The 13,090-nt window shown below is 36.9% G+C and overlaps 2 protein-coding genes across 2 annotated transcripts in view; both read right to left on the bottom strand.

Annotated features, from left to right (window-relative positions):
- Positions 1 to 6,606: 6,606 nt before the first annotated feature.
- On the bottom strand, positions 6,607 to 12,443 carry LOC135075480 (histone deacetylase 4-like). The gene is made up of 2 exons (XM_063969919.1): positions 12,258 to 12,443; positions 6,607 to 7,449 (listed from the first exon to the last, which is right to left on the bottom strand). Exons 1-2 carry the CDS (start codon positions 12,441 to 12,443, stop codon positions 7,279 to 7,281), a joined length of 357 nt encoding a protein of 118 aa, XP_063825989.1. The 3' UTR covers positions 6,607 to 7,278.
- A 222-nt stretch (positions 12,444 to 12,665) lies between these two features.
- Positions 12,666 to 13,090, bottom strand: part of LOC135075479 (histone deacetylase 4-like) — a 98,860-nt gene continuing 98,435 nt past the window's right edge. The window contains exon 19 of the mRNA XM_063969917.1: positions 12,666 to 12,878. Within this exon, the coding sequence (XP_063825987.1) occupies positions 12,666 to 12,878 (213 nt within the window). The remainder of the gene's footprint in view (positions 12,879 to 13,090) is intronic.

The following is a 13,090-nucleotide window of genomic DNA, read 5'->3' as shown; positions in this document are numbered from 1 at the left end:
ATGGACAAAAAAATCTTGAGCCGTGACCGTATTATGACTTGATTTAAGTTATTAATTTTAAGGTAGAATGAGGTATTCAAACTTGATAAATTAATTTAAATTTTTAATAGAGTTTATTAAGTCTTTTATATTTCGATTCATAATGAAACACGAATAGGTATATTAGGTAAAATATATATTAAGTACAAAATAAAGACAGTCACATAGTGAAAAAAAAATCTGCCCCCTTACAGCTCCATCATCGGACCCTGGATACGAATAATGAAACACGAATAGGTATAATATGTAAGATATATATTAAGTAGGTACAAAATAAAGACAGTCACATAGTGAAAAAAAAAATCTGCCCCCATAATCATCGGACCCTGGATACGAAATATTCGTCAAGGCGAATCACACAAGCCCAAACTCCATAGGGTTCTATTGTTTTGTTACGGAGGTGGCCATTGCATCTCCTCCAGATCCATTATCAGACAGAGCTAAGAAATAAATAAATAAATATTATAAGTAAAGAAATAACTAAAATAATTCATCTTACTATTTTACTTCTTACTAGTCTTACTAATATTATAAATACGAAAGTTTGTGTGGATGTCTGGATGTTTGTTACACTTTCACGCAAAAACTACTGAACAGATTTTGATGAAACTTTACAGTACAGTACAGCAGTACTAGGCAGTCTGTGTTCAACTATCACTCGGGTCGGACGTTCCTATCGCAAGACCTTTGGTTCACTCAGTTCCGATACGACTCTAGTGCTGTGTGTAATTATTTTCGTGAATACACTGAGTTTATTCATTTCTACGAGTGGATTTCATTTTGCCTGAGACCTACGTCATGAACCCTGAACCAGAAGACCCTGTCGCCAGCGACAGCGACGCTCATGCATCCCTGGCGTCGACCAGAATAACAATGTATAGGCTATAATTTATGACGATCTGTGACAAACTAAATTTCAAGCGGGTGAAGCCGCGGGCAATACTACATATTTCATATTAGCTTTTTGCCCGCGACTTCTTCTGCGATGAAGTGGAAAATGGTTCTAATAGAATTAAAATATTCTAAGAAAATTAATTTTGTTAAAATGATTATATTTTTTGATATAAAATCTACAAATTATTATGTTTAAATATTTGAATACTTACAAAATTATGAGATCTTACTAAAACAAAATTAAAACACTACACCTGCCGCAGATTTCTTTGTAAACAATGTTTTTTTGTTTTTCCTTCAGGTGCTAAAATCACCAGGTGTGCGCATACTCTGGAGTATTCCACATACAACTGATCGTTGGAGAAGCATAGATTTCCATTAAGTCTACTCCCGCTACCATATGGAACTCCGCTAAAACTCGTGAGGGCGCCAACACTTGCTTTTGTTTCGAAAATTAGTATGAGCAGCTGCGCACGCGGTTGCCCGTTGCAGGCTCTATGCAACCACACTATTTTAAACCGTGGTCCCTAAGCATGAGATGGGAAACTGCACTCTCTTGAATTCTCTTGAATTTGATGGTGTTAGGGGAATCCTAGGAATGAATACAGACTTTCCAATGGAATCTCCTCATCAATATTGCGAAATTGCGAGTTGCAATGCAATGTTACGTTTTCACTTGTTATTTTATTGTAATCTGACCTTGATTTTTCAAACACGTGTCAAAATAAGAAAAAATAATTTAAATCAAAAGTACTAAGGAATATTTCATTGATATCAACTTAGAAACAAAAACAGATCACAGAAACTAAAGGGAAATGTGACAAGGGACAAATTGGAATATATTGCTTGTGAAAGCAATGATGACAGTAGCGACGTCATTATGTAAACAGTTTATATTGCTTGCATAGTACTAAAGATTATTCGAACGTTGAATACTGATACCGCAGTGGATAATGAGCACATAATTTGATTTCTTTGTGTGTGTGAATTTCTAATACAACACTGAGTTTCGAACTCAGCGCATTACTTAGCATCTCTCTATATTTCTATGGAACCAAGTTATCTCCAAAATAACATTCCACACCTTTTTAACCTAGTCAGGTAATAATTTTAATAAAATATGAAGCACGTCATCTATCAATAGGAATATAAACACTTCAGAAGTTTAGTTAAATCGTAGAATTTCTGAAAAACAAGTACTAAAATCGTACTGAAAAAAAAAAGTATTATTAATTTATTTATTAAACGTCGAATTTTATCAAAGATTTTGGACTAAAGTTTTTGAAAATATTTTATAGCCTACATAGAAAAAAATTAGGATTCTAAATCGTGAAAGAATTTTTTTTCGGAGCCTATTGCCTCCAAACAAACAAACAATTAAATCTTTCCTCTTTTATTAGTATAGATTTAACAACAAAGCTTGGATCTCGAAACGAAACGCTTCTTTTTCTTCTTCACGAAAAAAAACTCAAAGCGGATAAATAAATAAACAAATCTTTGGACAATTTCACAGCGCCATCTAGTCCAAAAGTAGGCAACCAATATGCTTGTGTTAAGGGTGCTAGCATAATGGATATACTTTTTTATAATTTATTTATTAAATTAAATACATGGTACCTACATATTATACATAGTTACACCCAGATCCGTCAAAGAAATTAAAATTCATCATTTCAATTTCTGCTCGGCCGGCTGACTCGAAACAGCCTCTCGGCATAGTATCAAATGTATTTGGTCGCCGTACAAATCACCGCTTCACGACACGAACGCACGTAAACGTCACGGCGGGAAAAATGACACAGGTCCTGCCTTGACGGGCGCTCGCGCCATACTAATCGATGTCGGCTTGCGCATTGTAATTTATACTGATATTCACATCAATATTTTGACAAAGTGGTTACTAATATATAAACAATAACTGTAGAAATCAATTGTACAATGAATACTCTTTATTTTGGGATACTTTTATTGCAGTTATTGTTGTGTTTTTAAACCAAAAACCACGATCAAAATGTGACGTTAATCTTCAAATTTGCCAAATTATTTTTAGATTTTACTCAATAATGGTAATGAAATTCAAGAATCTATTTCATTAATGAACTACAAGAATATATGTCCGATGATTACTATATATTTTTAAGCTTATTATATGAGCATAAATAATAGATACAGGACTTTGAAAATGAGTCTGCGGCAATTTTTCCGTAAAATGGTTGTGGGAGATGGGGCACTGTGAATTAAGCAAAAGAGTTTTAGTAAATCCGTTTCATTAATGGTCAACACCAAGGATTGACCTATCTTTCGCAGTTATTAAATAATCTCTGGGTGTTGCTTAAGATAGTAATTCATGCTTCCAAAATCTTAGAAATTCGCACGAAAATGTAAAATGGCTCTTAAGTTCACTATGGCTGTACATTAGCAGTATAATAGCATTATAATAGCAGTTTAAGTAGTAACATCGTACTTAAGGCTGACTTACGGCACTATATGGGACGCAGTGTGAACCATACAACGTACGTGAGGATAATAAAGAGTAACAAGTGGCTAAATGCACAGCTTTCAAAGTTATAAAGTCCGACAAAAGTACTCCAATGCTAGCTAAAGTTCACGTGTCTTAAATTATTTCCACATTTTAATATTAGTTTGGTATTTGTACGTGAGTGCCAAGAGGGAAACAACTCGGGCGGATAATCATTTATGCAAATAATAACACGGGTTTTAAATACTTAATAATGTTAATGCCATTGGGAATGCAACTTTATCGTGAAATGTATACATATTTACAGCTAAAATATTTACGCGCCTCTGTAAAAACGCGATATTCATTTTAAAATATTTAAAACTGGCTGAGAGGAAATCTACAATTTTCAGTTTTTGATATTGGATTGGCATTATAATTATATTACGGTAATTAATTATAACATGAAACCAAAACTCAATCGCTCTATCTGCGAATTTTGTGATAAATCTGCATTAATTTTGGAGATTTATTTGGTAAATATTTTAGGTTATGTAGAACAAAATGGTGGAAATGAAATACGGCTATGTGAACTGTTATAACTCCAATTTAATGCGGTGAGCGTATATTAGGTTCACATGTGTTCTGTTAGAATGCTGTTATCTATATGAAGTTCCACATTTGTACCACTACAGCGCTAATGTCTATAAATTTATTCTAATGTGAACTTATGTACAGCTTTAAGATGTACCTAGTTCAGGTCAATTGTGTATCTTTAATTCTTTCAAATACTGAAATTTTAGAGATCCGCAATAAAAATTATTAATGTCCGTTAAATCGCCTAGCCCAGGTACTAATAGTCAAGTATGAATACCTAAAGCATCAGACGGTAGTGTTCCCGGTTTAAATTCGTTTATTATGCTTGACAATTTATTCAAAGCGGAATGAGGAATACGATTTTCAATAGCCCATGTTCTTATTTTTTTTGCGAAAGGTTAAATAATTGTCCAAATCAAAATGGTATTCACTATCACTAGAACTGCAATCATCACACTCTGATATCTGTATATTTTGAAGGAAAATTTCAGGTTCAGGCATAATATTTTCCTCTGCATCATGTACAGAACCACCATGAACAACTAAAAACAGGCTTGGGGAAATGTGTAATAGAATATCACATTCACATTCATGTTCAGCTTAAAGCAAATAAGAGTAGTACTTGTGGACAAATAAACTGCTATTGATGTTAATGGACAACACATATAGTCCTTTTAACAGCCTACAGTGTACATGCGAACCATTGAAACACTTTTGTACAGATAGTAAAAAAAGGTTATTTTAATTATCACAAACAAGTCCTACTACAGCTACTAGCTGTATAACAGTCTAAAACAAGTAAACATAACAGCCTTTGGCTTTATAAATGACCACGTGTGTTCTATTAAAATGCTAGCTCTATAACATCGTACAAGTAGGCCGTTAAACAGCGGTTGCCGTATCTCTACCCTCCTATAATGCTCTTAGTCAGATGGCTGACTAAAGAATAGTTGTTAGAGTATTATAACACCAACAATCGTATAAAAGTATAACTCTACACTAGTCTACACTCCTATAAGTCCCTTAGACAGGTATAGGTGTAATTAATTGCAATAATACAGCTTATACATCACGAGTGAACTGTACTAATGCTTTAAGTACACATTGGAACTAAATGTGAACTCTTAAATGGAGTAAAATGTTACTTGGGAATCGCTTAGCCCTTCACCATGAGTTTATGCTAGATTAGGACATTTATGTCCCCAATTCTCAAGTCGATGATTAGGTAAGTGTTTACATTAAAATAGTCTCTGAACCAAACAACCATTCATATGCGAAATGTAATGTATAGATGTAATGATAAAGACTTGTTACGTGTGATTGAAAGAACTGTTGCTACATTATAGACCACTACTTGCTACAAGTGTTGTGTGTGTGTATGTTTTTTGAGAGCAATAGTTACAGCTAAAGCCTGGTCCGTGAGCACGTAGAATCCCGTCCAATGACCCCAAGCTACCCATCCCTATCGCTCGCGCAATTATGTTGCTGTCGCGCTCGCACACTCACTGCGGGCGCCCGTCGCACAGTCGCGACAGCAACATAATTACGCGCGAGCGATAGGGATGGGTAGCTTGGGGTCATTGGACGGGATTCTACGTGCTCACGGACCAGGCTTTACAAAGCTAATTTAATTAAAAACTAATCTACTATACTTGGTACATAGCTAGCTACTCAATACTCCTACAGTCAACTATACACTTACCACTTATCCTTACTGCATTTCTGCCTCCACGTAGACGTAAACGATGCCATTGTGCAATTCTTTAAACTAAATTATGACTTGATATAAACCATTTCTCGGCTACTTTTCAGTTTAGTCTAGAACTTAGTTGAACCATTTTCTTTCCAGCACTTTTCTTTATTCATTCACTAAAGAAAAAAAGAGAGGCCTTATTTTAGTTTTGGTAATGGTGTATAAGAACTGCCAAGAGAAGAATGTTTTATGTGTAAATAATAAGAATATATTGTATCGCTAGTATCCTATATGGTTTTAGATGTAAATAAATAAACTAAGTCACTATCACGATGTACATAAGGGTCAATTAAATCAGCATTTACTTGGTGCTAAGATTTATTTTAAAATGCTAGTTACTTCTAATTTTATATCTTAATGTTATTGTGAATACCAAAATAGCAAATGATATGAAGCTTGGTTTTATATTTGACTACCGATATTCTAGTCGTTTCTGTTTTGAGTGTACCACCTTTTATTATTGAGCCTCATAATTGAAGTTGTTGAAATAATGTAAACTGACTGTACTTTTTTATTAATTTGCTCACTTTTGTTTGCCAGAGGAAGGATTTAGAAATAGAGATATAAATGATTGTATATTTTTGTATGTGGTGCAAAAGTTAAGTTTTAAAGCCGTTGGCGAAAATGTACTGTATAGATTTAAGATTATTTTTTTATCCATACTAGATGATAAGTAAATGTTATTTTTGTATAATGAGTAATTTTAATGCAAGTAATAAATAAATAAAGTAAGTTCATAAATATTGTATGTTATTCTTGCAGTTTAAAAGTAAAATTATCTACCTCTGAATGTTGTTCGCAATAATCTTACCGCCAGTGAAGACGTGACCGCGCATCGTCGGGAGTGTGAGTAATGAAAAAGGCATTAAAATAATTTCGCAGATATATTTCCAAATATATATATAATATATATACATTTATTAAATAATTATTTCATCTGTATCCAATTTAACAATAAAATTTTCAAAGACACAACATTTGTTTTAACTCTGTTTATCGTACAAGGGTCGCCCCGCACGCACACAGACAGCCATCTTACAAAAATATATCGGCGAGGGCCCCGCGGCGGGGCGCCCCGCCTATTGCACTTCGACGACTCAGTCGACAACAACATACATCACGAGACATCCGCTAATATCATAAGACGACGCCGCCACCGGCGGACGGTTCGCACGTCGTTCACAAAATGCTCGCGCACGAAACATTCAACAGAAATCATCCGATCCGGAAACGGTTTCCGGACGTTTGTGCGACCGAAAGAGAGCAGGCAACAGTGAGCGTACATCTCGAAAGTACCACAAGAAAAGTTCAACGGATACGACGCGGCGGGTCCACGGTCCGAGGCCGGGGCCGCCCCGGGGGCAATCTTTGGTTCGGAGCGGGCCGGGCGCTCGCTCGGACGCACAACAACAACATATTTGTACACATAAAATATTTTACTACATTTTAAAGCTCTCAAATTAAGATTTGTCTTAATTTTACCACGCAGGGTCCGCCTCGCGGGCGCGGCCGGCGCGGCGGTGGAATGTGGCTGGAATCACTTGTCGTCCTGCTCCATGGGCTCGGCGCGCGGCTGCGCCATGGACGTCATGGACAGCGTGGCCATGGCCGCGGCCGTGTCGGCGGCGTCGCGCTCCGCAGAGCCCGGCACCAGCGCCGGCGACGCCTCCAGCGCGCTGATGCCGATCAGCGAGCTGTAGCGCTTCAGCTGGGGGACGAGTGTGAGCATGAGAAAAATATTGGAAAAAATAACCTAGAATGATGATAATGATAAACATGGAGTGATAAACAATTTGGATAAGTAGTAAATACAATAGAGTCCGTTTATAATGACATCGAAAGGAATTGACAAACACGTCATAATAAGCGGACGTCATACAAAGCGTTTTGTGAAATTTTCGAAGCCTCTTCGGTTTCAAAACATTTGAATTGAACGATTGCTTAAGAGCGTTGTAGCAAAAAGTTGGCGTTCGAATTTTAGGTTTTTATTGCTTGACGTCGCGTAGTGAGTGCGCAAACTGCATTTATCTGTACAATTTCAACGCTGCGTCGACTAAACGATCTTAATCCGTAGTTGTATCGTACCTAAGACAGTACATCATACATAATAATAAAGAAATAATGTATAATTTACCCATTTGATTTTTTCTCAGATTAGACTTTTAGCAAAATCAAGTTACGTAATTAATGTATTTTTTACACTAGTAAATCCCGTGACAAGTTTTTAATCTTTAAATTGAGTAAAGTAATAAGTTGATGGGTTTGAAAGAATTTATGTTTTATTTTATTCTTTTTACAGCATCAAAAGCTTGTTTATGAAAAATATTTACTATTTAAATTTTGATTTGACTTTTTAGTTTTTATGATGCGGGATGGAAAAATTAAAATTTATTCTGATTTTGTGACGTTTCCGCACATAAATATGGATAGGTTAAATAAATACACTCGACGTCAAATAAATCGCACCTCCCGCGACAAGCATTTTCAAACGTATGCATCCCCACTTCCTACCAATATTGGTACCATTGAAAAGCCTAGTTCTAACCTTCATTTCATTAAAGGAAAGGTTTTAACCCCAAAAATGTGTCTTTAGAAGGATCCAGAGTCACTTCTTCAAAAAATAGGTAGTTACGCTAGAGCCAACTTTTATGGCTATAAAACTGTTAAGTTGGATTTAATTGCTATCCATCTGTTAAAGAGGACTCGTGAAATCATTATTTGGTTTTATAACCATAAAAATTGGTCTAATTGATCCCATAGGTGGGCCCAAAGTGAGGTATTTTTTCAAGTCACATTTATGGTATATGTTAATCATTTATTAAGAAATTAAATGTGTTTTTCTTTAAGGATATTTATTGGGCTTTCAAATAACACCAATATTGTTAGGGTACCATGATTGTGTCAGAAGAAAATCGTTAAAGTTCGCGTCGCGGAAGGTGCGGTTTATTTGATGTTGAGTATAGAATGAAATGTATGAAAACGAGCGTGCCATTTTTTAAACATTATCTATAATATTGTGTCCATCAAAGAGCTCGTAACTAAACATCGTAAGTGCCATTCAAATTATTATCTAAAAGTTAATAATAAATATTTAGTTTTTGTAAATCTAAACAAGTCAGGAAATCAAAGAGGTAAATACTGATATCATTGTGATTTTATAGAATTTATTATTATAAACCACGGTCGTATAATGCTAAAAAATCAGAGGTAACTTTAAGATTTTTATCCATAGAGCAAAATTTATCTAATCGTGTTTTTAAACAGTTATCCCATTAGGTACACATGTGTTCTGTAATACAAACCCATCAAAAACAATACTTGTCAAAAAACCAAGTCTCACTACTCAGTTGTTCTACGGTAAAAAGTTGTGAGATCCATGTAATACCAAGTCCTTTCCAGGAAATCATTAACGCTTTACATAAATATATTGACTTGGCCATCGCATGAAAACACGTGTAAATTAAATTATTTAGTGCGAAAGAAAACGAAATTTTGCATGCCTGTGTTGACATGCAAAATTTCAGCTCAATGGGAAAACGGGAAGTAAGTAAATTTTAAGTTGCAAGATTTTACAACTCCAGACGTCAAAGAAATTAAAAGCTTGTAGGTAGATAGCTTTACAAAGAAAAGAAAGATTTATGAAGAAAATAAAAAGTACTGTCTACGATACATTTGTTAGGCCGTGTTGCACCGTCTTACTTTAACATTGACATCAAAATTTTGGATGTCAAAAATCTGTCTAACATAAAACACCGGTTATTGTCAGTTAGGGTCAAAGTTAGGTGGTGCATCTCAGCCTTAGTGTATTTTAATTAAATTTAATACAAATAAGGATGACGAAAATAATCGATAAGTGATCTCACTCGAATATTTCTTATAGTAGGTATACAAGATGTCGAACAAATGGTTACTTACTGAAAAAGTGCTTCATGAGACCTAGCAAACGGCATCAATAATATGTTTAAGAACGAACTGAATCTATTCAAAAAACCTATATTTCCAGCTTTCATACATTTAATACAGTTACAAACAAACACGAAATCAATGGTTTCTGAGAATTCTGAGTGCCTTAATGCCGTCCCCTTTATCTGTTTATTTAGTATTTATTAATTAGTATCTCTTGATGATATTGTAGCAAGTTAAACCTAAAATCATGTTTTCCGTAAATAATTTAAATAAGAATGCAATTTACGAGTTTGTTGTTTGATTATTATATATTACTCAATTAAAAATTTAAATTTAAAAAATTTACACTTCTAATATGGTAGGTATGGCTGGCGGCATACATTTAGTATGAAATTCGAAAACATTGAATTTTCGCATAGATCCAGTTTATTCTTTGACCTATTTATTGTTATTGTTTTAAAGAGCTCATGAAGCACTTACAGGAACAGTAAACAGTTTCTCAATATCTTGTATAATTAAAAATCAAGTGAAATCACTTATCGTTTCCACCCTGTACCTATACTTTTAAAAATAAACTCATTTTATACGTTCATTTGTATAAGTATCTACAATACAAATACCTAACCAACTTAGTTGACGTTTTATAAAACTATTTGTCTAAGTGGCATCGAGCGACCGCTGGTGGATTTGCCATTTACCTGACCTACCCCTTTATTACTAAACGTTTAATATCAGATGAATAGTTACGCACCAATTTCTTTCATTCAGTCGTCAGTAATTGAACTTTCGGAAAAACATGACGAAGCGTTGTGTGACCATACAGACGCTATTCAACTTTTATTAGTAAGGAAGAGTATATTTTATGTTGGTAGAAACACAATAGCATAGACTAATGTTTTGACACCCTGTTAAAATTTTTATTAGTCATTTATTTTTTCCTGACCAAACAGATACCATAACAATATATTTTATCTATTCTACCCATATTCTGTAAGTAAAATAATAAAAAGTTTGAAAAGAAAGAAATTACAAGTCCGATTTACCTAAACAAATAAATTAAAAATACTCGCGGATCAAAAGTACTCAATCATACTACAATTTACGAAAAAATCACGCGTGACCCATATACGTCAGTGGACAGTCAACTGACATAGACCCGGCGTCTACGAGTGCCAAAGCACGACTGATTTATGCCATTTGATGCACCCGATTTTATAGTATTTTCAAATTAATTTTTCATTTGAAGATTGAAGATAGATATTTTTTCTTTTTCACACAATAATAGTACTATGTTTCTTCTTAAGTATAAAGTAGTTTATGTTGCCAAATGACTTTTAGATTATGAGATGTGACCTGTTTTCTTGCAGTAATTTTCTCGAATTTTGACTATCTTAGACATGATAAAAATGCATTTTAATGAATTAAACATCAAAATTTTCTCAATACACTTTCTTCTTCAGGGTATGCTTATTCTAATGAATACATTCTATCTTCTTACTTAGAAATAAATTTGTTGTAATATTAGTTCAAAGTTGTGCCTTCGCGAGTTACCTGGAAATCGGGCTTTCGAAATTCGCTGTTTTCGTAGGCAAAAATCAAATTTGAACGAGATTTTGTCAATAGACATTCCGTAAAAACGTATGATAATTACGATGATATAAGTCAAAAGAAGCTATAACAATAAATTATATGACTAAAATCATTTCGAAATCTGCCAAATTCTCGATTTCTGCATGAAAAATGTGACAACGCTCTTAATGCGGTTCTTGTTTTTAAAAATCATTGAGATTGTCGAATGACCCACGCCAAATTCTTTTGCGAGACATGAGTTAGATTCTCCATTTTCTAATCTGCATACTATTGCACCTTTCTCCTCAATTGTAAATGCTTTACGTCGTTGAGATGTAATTTTTTCACAGTAACAAACGAAAAATAATGCGTGACATTCAAGCGTCAATACTCACTGAGATTCAAAACAAAAATTAGCCACGTGCCGAACGTCGTCGGGAATCAACGAACATTACCGGAGGTGTAAAGAATCATGTCGGTCATTATAACCGGACATAATTTATTAAAAATCGGTCATAATAAGCGACATGTCACTGTAAGGAAAGTCATTAGGTACTTCCGACTTTTTTATAAAGAACATTTTCATAATAACCGGTTGGTCAATATAGGCGGAGTCATAATAAACGGATTCTACTGTAATATTAATGAGTAGAAAAGTTCTCGAGTGGCGGTTACGGGTCAGAAGACGTAGCGTGGGCAGACCCCCAACTACTACCACCAACTAGGTGGTCTGACGATCTGGTGAAGTCGGGGAAAGAACCTGGATGCTGGCAGCGCAGGACTGGTCATTATGGAAATCCCTAGGGGAGAGCCTTTTAGACGTCATTTGGCTGAAACGAACGAAGTGTTTTCTCTATCTGGCTGAAACGAACGAAGTGTTTTCTCTGGTAGGGCCCAAAAGATAAGGAGACATGTAAAGTGCCCCATAAGGGCTACCTTTTCTTTTTTTATTATTTTCTATTGACGTTCATAAGTGCCACTTGTGGTCTAAACTGAATAAATATTTTTGATTTTGATTTTTATTATGCCGCCGGTTCTCACCGTGGGCCAGTGGTGCTCGTGCACGGCGTGCGTGGCCTTGAGCGCGCGCTGGGCGGCCGGGTGCGGCGCGCGCGCCAGCTCGGCCAGCGGCGGCGGCGGCAGGCGCTCGCCCAGCAGCGCCCGGACGCACGCCTCGGCGCAGTCGCACACCGCCGGCAGGTCGTAGCCGCCCTCCAGCGACCGCATCACCTGTCACTCTTTCATGTGGTCGCTCACCGTGGGCCAGTGGTGCTCGTGCACAGCGTGCGTGGCCTTGAGCGCGCGCTGGGCGGCCGGGTGCGGCGCGCGCGCCAGCTCGGCCAGCGGCGGCGGCGGCAGGCGCTCGCCCAGCAGCGCCCGCACGCACGCCTCGGCGCAGTCGCACACCGCCGGCAGGTCGTAGCCGCCCTCCAGCGACCGCATCACCTGTCACTCTTTCATGTGGTCGCTCACCGTGGGCCAGTGGTGCTCGTGCACGGCGTGCGTGGCCTTGAGCGCGCGCTGGGCGGCCGGGTGCGGCGCGCGCGCCAGCTCGGCCAGCGGCGGCGGCGGCAGGCGCTCGCCCAGCAGCGCCCGCACGCACGCCTCGGCGCAGTCGCACACCGCCGGCAGGTCGTAGCCGCCCTCCAGCGACAGCACCACCTGACAATGACAACAAACGAACGTTACAGACGCCGCCGAAAACATTCAAGTTGGCCCACTTTCATGGACTTGAAGTACACAACACACAACTAACGGCCGGTTCACACATGTCTCCGTTTTACTGTTCCGTTTTATCGTGTACGTTTTTTTTTCGTCGATGTATGTATTAATGTAAACAGAATACTGTGTCATGTGAGAAGTCGCTCATACAA

The sequence above is a fragment of the Ostrinia nubilalis genome, chromosome 10, assembly GCF_963855985.1.
Source record: "Ostrinia nubilalis chromosome 10, ilOstNubi1.1, whole genome shotgun sequence".
Taxonomy (NCBI): Eukaryota; Metazoa; Arthropoda; class Insecta; order Lepidoptera; family Crambidae; genus Ostrinia; species Ostrinia nubilalis.
This window is presented reverse-complemented; position numbering and strand designations above follow the sequence as displayed.

Excerpts from the sequence above, each read along its gene's own strand:
- LOC135075480 (XM_063969919.1), bottom strand. The coding sequence starts at position 12,443 with ATGCGGTCGCTGGAGGGCGGCTACGACCTGCCGGCGGTGTGCGACTGC. Across the intron at positions 7,450-12,257 it reads ACGAGCACCACTGGCCCACG|CTGAAGCGCTACAGCTCGCT; the intron begins GTGAGAACCGGC and ends CTCGTCCCCCAG.